Here is an 8,280-nt window from a genome sequence, read left to right as displayed (position 1 = left end):
AATCACATTAAGCCTGTGGCAAAGAACCTTGGTGTTTGGTTTGATAGTAATTTATATTTCGAGCAGCACACCACAAAGCTTGTTCAATCATGTTTTTATCAACTTAGAAATATAGCAAAAATTCGATCTATGTTAACTTTTAAGGACACCGAGACCATTTTACACGCCTTCATCTCATCACGCCTGGATTATAGCAACAGCCTTTTCACCTGTTTAACCCAAAAATCTATTGATCGACTCCAGACTGTCCAGAACTCAGCTGCCAGGCTTTTAACCAGAACAAAGAAATATGACCACATTACTCCTATTTTAGCTTCATTACACTGGCTCCCAGTATGTTTTAGAATTGACTTTAAAATTCTATTGATCACTTTTAAAGCTTTTCATGGCCTCTCGCCTTGTTATATTTCTGAACTTTTAGTCCCATACACACCAGAACGTACCTTGAGATCCTCGGGCAGAGGTCTGTTGTCTGTTCCAGAGTCTCGACTGAAAACTAAAGGGGACAGAGCGTTTGCTGTCAGGGCCCCGAGGCTCTTGAACAGCCTGCCCGAGGAAATCAGGTCGGCTGAGTCAGTGAACTCTTTTAAGTCCCTTCTTAAAACATACTTTTATAGGAGAGACTTTCCCGATCTTATTTGATTTTATTTTATCCCTTTTATTTTATTGTATTTTACTAATTTTATATTTATCTGTATTTTAGTCTTTTCAATTTTCTCATGCTTTTATCTTGTATTGTTTTTGTATTATTGTCTCTTTATTTTCTTTACACTTGTTAAAGCACTTTGTAACTTGTTTTTGAAAAGTGCTCTACAAATAAAGATTATTATTATTATTATTATTATTATTATTATTATTATAAAACACATTTTGCTCCCCTCCAGCTCTGTGGCTCAGACAATCCCTGCTACCTTCGTGTGCTAATCCATTCTTTCACCCAGATTCTTTGTCTTTATAATTGCTGTCTTTATAATAACAAAAACAGCTGTTTCATGTGTAGGTTCCAAGCGGCAAACTTCCGGTCTCCCGCCTGAAGCCAATACGGAAGCATCTGAAACTGCAATTCATCGAGTGGCCACTTGAGGCTGGCTGCAGAAGGGAGTCAGTCGCCATTGACCCCCATGTTAAAATGCTCAACTTTACAGCAGAATAAAACATGTTTACAGCTTGGTTCAAAAAATGTTTTTAGTGCATATCAGTAATTTTGCCCTTCATGACAACTGTGAGGAGAGTTAATTTCTTCATAACTCACCTGTTTTAATTATATTAAGCCTTAAAGTTCTGCGTTATTAGGGGTGTGGCCGCTTTGATCGACAGGCACCTATAGCCGCTGCCACTGCTAGCACTCGGTACGCCCGTCTGTTAGCCTCACTCAGCTACACGGAGCTCTGAGGCTCAGCCTGTCGGAGCCTTTTGGACATTTCTACATGCAGAATAATGGCAGGCTGTGCAGTTCATTGGAGAGAGAACCTCCAGGAAATCCGTGTTGTAGTTGGTGAGTGAAATCCCTGTATTTTATTTATGTGTTAACATTTAACAGGTGTCGCTGTCGGCATATAGCTTGTTTGCTTAACATTAGCTCGTTACTCTAATTAGCCAGATAGGAGCAGCCCCAAGCTGCTAAGTTAGTGTGAGTAAGTAAGTAAGTTAGTGTGTTCTAACCGCAGCTTTTAATGAGTCAAAGACAAGAAAGCAAGAAGAGAGAAGCCAAAATGTAAAGTTAGACAGTGTTAGTGTTAGACATTAGGGTGACAATGCTTTGAAGAAAAGGCGTCTGTGTGAAGTTGTAAGTAAAGGCTCAGCTCTCACTTAGATGACGTTATGTTAACGGTAACTTTTACTAACGGGCGATGTGAGATTTAGCTATGTCCTGTAACGGAATCACTGTTCAGTTAGATACTAGTCAGATACTATAAGTGGCTGCACCTGATCCCGATGGACACGAAGAGTTTAAAGGCAGAGAGCCGAGAGGGGGGCAGCTGCGGAGTTCTGCCTGAAACTGTCACACCGAGTAGCACCGATGCCACTATTTGAGCTAGCTGTCTCTCCCAAGGAGAGCCGTGCACCTCCAAGTGTAACGTTACTGTTTAAAAATGATAACGTTATACTATTCTTTGTGGGGTTCATCAGTGGGGATGATTGATTCGAAGTACATATTAAATGCAGTTTAGAGTCATCAATAAGTTATTACACTTAGTAGATGTAGCATTCCGTGAGATTCAGCAAACAATCTGAGGTGATAACTGCGTTTGATCAGCAGCGTTTCTGATAATGAGCTTAATAGGTGGATGCATAATTTGGCAGAACAGCTGTTGTAGGCTTCCTGCAGAGATTTTCCTCCACCTTTTTTTTTTAGCTGAGCTGTAACTAGGGCGATGGTTTAGTTAAGGCGAGAAATTAGGTGTGTGAGAGCCGCCTCTGAGTTTGTTTAGTGGATTAGAATTAGCCAAAAAAGGTAGTACATTTCAATAAGAACCCAGAACCCAGTATATTGCACATATTGGTAAACAGTGTATTTCACATTGCCACCCCTAATTACTGTCACATGCCAGAGAAGTTATCATGCTGAGGCGATCTCAGAGTTTTGGAAGAAGCTACTTAACTGTCTACCCATTGTTGTCTTTACAGGTGCCAGAGGAGCTGATTGCAGAACCCTCCAGATGTGATTAGCTGTGTCCAGGTCTACAGGAGAGAACAGCTCCAGCTTCTATCTCTTCAGCTCCTGCTTTTCTTTTTACTCAACACCTGAACACTAATGACGTGAAATTATGACACTGGGTTCTTATCAACAGATTCTATCATTATAATAACTCCCAACACATTTCAAGGCATACAAAACTACTTTTACATTTGTAGCCTTTTAATATTGATGTTTTCATGAATGCAAGACAAGAGTTTAATTTATTAAACTATTGCTTTTTTATTAGGAAGATTTTGTTATTAAGTGTATCAAACTAATTACACATAAAACCATTCTTTATTCATCATCAGTTTCATATTTTAATTTTAAATAGTGTGATCTTAACAATATATTATAGTTAACAGCTGTAAATGAAAATATTAAGATGTTATTTATAGGCTAACATTTTACATGTTAATAGAAAGTAAAAAATGAAAGGTTGATGTTATATACTGTTTTATTTTGATATTTCTTTAAGAGACAAATGTGACATTGACTGAGAAGTTACTCTGTTGTGAAAAACAAAGAATTATCTGTACACTGAATAGTTTTGAAGCCCTGTACCAGATGTCATTTATTGCGACCTGAGAAGGTCTTGTGTGGTTTACATTGTATAGACTCACTTATTTACTACATGTGCATTCAGTCAGCTCTGAGACCTCAGAGTTTGCAAGGTCACAATAAAAAACATTTAGTGGGATTCATAATTACTCTGTGCAGATCATTCTTTGTTTCAGCACTTAACCCACAGGATGGTTTAGAGGTGTTCACATTATTCTGTGTTTAAACTAGACTTATATCAGAGCAGCACAAGGCACTCTTCAGAAACTTCAGGCTCGGTTATACATACTGGGTGTATGGCTCCTTATTTATCTTAAAGTATAAGGTAGAAAGTAAAAATACTCCTGCACACACAGAAATACACTGCATAATTACTTTTCAACATTTCATGTGAAACATGTTGGGAGTATTTTCACTTTTTAACTTATCCTAGACTGATGTTCTTTAGCAAGAGTTCAGCTTTAATGTTTCATGTTTTATCTGTGTTATACGATTAGCTTTTCAGTAAGACAGCGAGTGCTAATATATAAAGAATTTATTACAATGTGAACCATAAACCATTTTTTTTAAATGGACCTACAACACAAATATGGACAATATTTAAAACTTGAAGTAAACAGAAAGAGAGAACGCCTTTCCACGTCAGTCCACGCCAACAGATACAGACTTCCACGACAATAACAAGGCTTCCAGGTCTCTGCAGCTCTGGCACCAGGTGGGACATCTGATCCACAGTGTGACTCTGGGTTGTGGAAGATGTGTAATAAATGCTTCAGGTGATGAAAAATATAAAGTAAACAATACAAAGGAGTCTTTAATAAATAGAATATTGTGGTGAAGTAGTTTTCCAACGTAATTCAATTCAAAAAGTGATTCTGATATATTCTAGATTCATTACACAAAGTGAAGCATTTCAAATCCTTTTTGTTTTCATCTTGATTACGGTTTACAGCTCATGGAAATAAAAACTCCAGTATCTCAAAATGTATAAACATTTTAGAATAAAAATATGTTTCTGTATTATAAATCATACATAAATGTCAACTGGAGAAGAGCTCTCTAATCAGCTAATTACCTCAAAACACCTGCAAAGGTTTCTGAAGCCTGTAATCTCTGTCTGGTTCTGATGCTCACAATTAACTTTTCCTCAGTATTCTCATTTTTTGAAATGCTCTTCTAAAAGATGCCTCAGTGTTTTCATGTTGACAGCACTATTATGTCACATAAGTGGGAGAAATGGAACAAGGGAGACTCTTTAAATGTTTTTGTGTTGTCCTTTTAAGACAAGACAATTTTATATCAGCTGTCAAATGTCCAGTAGCCAAGTTGTTCTAGTAATGTTACTTACAGTTAAATCAGGCGTGGAGGCATCAGATACTCAACAAGAATCTTGTGACCAATAAAAAAAGTACCTTTCTCTCTCAATAGTCCTATTCCAGACAATAATCCCACACAGCCCTGCCAACAGTAGCAACGTTACTCAAAATAGCGGTGTGGGGAATTAATTAATGTGATAACAGCCATGGCTAAAGTTTTACTAGTTATACAGCTTCCATCATGTAACTAAGGACTCTACTGCTAGCTTATTACGTTTATTACAAGTAACATACTGAAGTGATGTCCAAATAAACGACTCGCAACTAACGTTATGTAAAAGGGTTAATTGATTTGCTTCAAATTGTTCATTTGAACTGTAAGTAAACATTAATTAATAACTGATTCATAGTTAACTGTTAACGTTGGTCTCAACAAAATCTAACGTTAGTGCTGCAAAATAACGTTACCCCATTAATATATTAAAAAGCATTTAAAACCTTGTGAAGTATAATGTCAATAACAGATATGGGAGGTTTTTTTTAATATATTCTGGTTTCTTACCTTGATGAGCTGACGACCATAAACTGGTAACAAAACGGCCACAGGTTCCAACCTCCACCGTACAGCACCAGGGGTTTAGAAGCTACCTCTGCTAACGCAGAGTAGCATATAGCATTAGCTCCTTAGAATGAGCTAACTCGGTCATGTTGAGCTAGGTGGGAGTGGTTTCAGCAACACGTCACCTCAGCTACACCCACGACCTGCCTCTTTGCCCATTTATGGTTATCCGGGAGTGACGCGCGTTGACGTGGTGCCGTCAAGATGGTGACGGCCTGCTCCGCCCAATTTGGGCTTCAAAACTGCTCTTCAGAAACCAACGGGTGACGTCACGGATACTACGTCCATTTTTATACATTGAAGCATAAACATGTATTCACTTTCCCACCATTCATGACATTGCTTTCCTTCTGCATCAATTTTTCTCGTCCTGGACATTTAGGGATTGTTTGTAAACATTTCTCATCTCCACTTGTCGGAAAACTACCGTAGTGGGTGTGGAAACATCACAATCTAGTGGCAGGATGCCGTCACTTCTTGGGTCACAAAATCGACATGCATTGTGGGAGATGTAATTTATGGCAGCATAGACTTTTATTTTAGGACAATCACGAATCTTTAAAGCTTTTGCGGGCCACATAAAATGACTTGGCATGGCGGATTCGGCCCGCGGGCCTTGAGTTTGACACATGTGCCCTAGAGAATCTTCACTATCAGTAGTCATCAATATTGTTTGGCACCCATCAATCTGCAGAGAAGATGACTGTTACTCTGCCTGAATCATTTTCCTACAAATGTAACTATTGTTGATGTGCACATTTATAATTGTTGTCCCACTGTTTCTCCAGTTCAAAAAGAATATTTTAAATAGTGCTGTAATTCTACTCAACAGGTACAGGGTGTGTGGGGTGGAGCCTAGGGTTGGCGATGTCTACAAAATTTCCATCGGACGATGTCTACATTGAAACATCGGGATGGACGATGTCATCGGGTATGCGGTCGCGCGGGGGGGGGAGAGTAGCGGTTGTCTTATATGTGCATGTGTTACCTCGCACAGACTTCACTCGGTTACAAACGTGGTAGGCAATGACGTTACAAGTAGCGGTGGATATTTTACAAGCACGGACCAGGTAAAGCGCTGAAAACAGGGTGCAGATGTTACTTTCGGTTGTTTGATAGGCCGCGTCATTAACAAGCCCACAAGCGTAGGGATAACGGATCGCGGGTGGAAAAATGCAGAAAAAGGACGAGTTCTGTGTCTTTTAATGTCAGGGTTAGACTTTATAAAACGTGCTGCTGATGGAGAAAGTAGAGTAGACGGGAGGGGGGAGACAGAGAGAGGCGGGGCACGCCGATGTGTTTGCCTGAGGTGTAGGCTTCTTGTGTAGCAATCTGAGTGTGGGCAGAAGATAATTCTGAGGAAGGTCCGAAGCATATTAGAAATGTATAGGCCTAATAATTATGTTCCTGGTGATTAAAACCTGCTGGTTTGTTTGCTTGTGTGTTAAATCAGTCTTTACCACTGACAGCTTACATATCAATTATATAAAATAAAGATGAAGCAATCTGTTGATGTTTCCTCAACTTGTAGTTGTCCATCTTTTATTCATCAGTCTCATTATTTTATATATATATTTACCGTTGATACTGATGAGGTTTCATAACTACACATAACAAATGTTATGGGTAGGCTAATCTATGATTATTGTATGTGTCTCTGAAAAAAATAATATGGGCCAATATATTGGAATTTCAAATTTTATAATCCTCAAATATTTACATTGGTGTTGGTCTAAAACTGTCCTGTATCGGTCAGGTTATACTTTGATGTCTCTCTGCCCTTCTGCTGAGTCCAACACAGCATGTATCACGGCCTTTTTGTTTAGTCAGCAGATATTCATGTGATGCTGAGGACGGTTGGCAGTCGCAAATATTTCTGACTCCAATCTGTGTTGACTGTTTCACTGTGTAGCCTACAACTTTACTTACAATTTACCTTTCCTTATCTACCAGACAAATTAAATCCCTCCCAGCTCTAACAACTTGTGAATCACCTGTTTCTGAACTGGTGATGTGTAGAGTTTCTCTTCTGTTCTCTTTGACTCTTTCTCTCTCCACATCTACATCTCTGTGTCTCTGTCTGATCATTTGATCATTTCATTTATTTCAGATGTAAATGTTATTGAGCAAAAATGCTGTTTCACCCCTCTTACTCCTTTCTCAAGACTGACACCTCACCTCATTACTGCAGATTTTGTTCAGTATATTATTTCTAAATACTGCAGGCAAGTACAAGAGGTTGAGCCATTCTTTTCTCTTCCATTTGCCCATATCTGCAATTGAGTCATGTTAAAGCTACTATTCACCACCAGCAGCTGCAGGTAGTGAAGAAGTTGAACTGTGGATGGAGTGCTCGCTGGCTCCTGTTAGAGAGTTAAGCATAATCTTGTTCTATGCAACAAAAGGGTTTCTTTTGCCATATATTTTGTCATATATCTGATGCCTGATATTAATTTGGGCAAACAGAGTAAATACATGGGAAACACTTCTTCCATGCAGCCTCAGTTTGTAATTTTCATTGTAAAATAGAATATTTCCTACTACAGCTCTAATTTATTTATTATTAGGCGGCATGTAGAAAACTAGCGTTCAAAGTGTCTTACTTAATCTCATTCTGAAGACGATAATGTGTGTGTGTGTGTGTGTGTATGTATATATATATAATATGTGTGTGTGTGTGTGTGTGTGTGTGTATAATCTGTCTGCAAATCTAGATTTTATGTTTTTAACTCAATCCTGGTTGCAAATGAATGACTATAGCCAGCTAGCTGAACTGTGTCCGCCTCAATATGATTGTTTTAGTCAACCGAGGGTCAGTGGTCGTGGTGGTGGGCTAGTGAGCATGTATAGGAAAAATTTAAAATGTCATTAAGTACGCTGTGATGAATTTAACTCCATTGAAGTTCTCACTCTTAAAGTTGGAGGGCTGCAACCAATCATATTTGTTATAATTTATCGCCCCCCAAAACCGCCTGGAGGATTTTTATCAGAACTTCCTGAATTTTTATCTACTCTGGTTTTAAATTATGACAGAATTGTTCTTTGTGGCGATTTTAATATTCATGTTGATGACCCCAACAATGTTAATGCAACTGACTTTTTAA

The 8,280-nt window shown here is 38.5% G+C and overlaps 1 protein-coding gene across 2 annotated transcripts in view; it reads left to right on the top strand.

Annotated features, from left to right (window-relative positions):
* Window positions 1–8,280, top strand: part of usp43a (ubiquitin specific peptidase 43a) — a 160,943-nt gene that overhangs the window by 35,635 nt on the left and 117,028 nt on the right. Inside the window, exon 1 of one of the 2 annotated variants that reach the window (XM_046047144.1) lies at window positions 6,054–6,107. The exons of the other annotated variant lie outside the window; for it this stretch is intronic. Within the exon in view, the coding sequence (XP_045903100.1) occupies window positions 6,069–6,107 (39 nt within the window). The 5' untranslated portion in view covers window positions 6,054–6,068. Of the gene's footprint in view, window positions 1–6,053; window positions 6,108–8,280 lie in introns of those variants that run through there. 2 annotated transcript variants of the gene reach the window in all.

This window comes from Micropterus dolomieu, linkage group LG04 (genome assembly GCF_021292245.1).
Source record: "Micropterus dolomieu isolate WLL.071019.BEF.003 ecotype Adirondacks linkage group LG04, ASM2129224v1, whole genome shotgun sequence".
In the NCBI taxonomy this organism is placed as follows: domain Eukaryota; kingdom Metazoa; phylum Chordata; class Actinopteri; order Centrarchiformes; family Centrarchidae; genus Micropterus; species Micropterus dolomieu.
The sequence above is the reverse complement of the archived record's forward strand: the minus strand, read 5'-3'. Positions and strand labels throughout refer to the sequence as shown.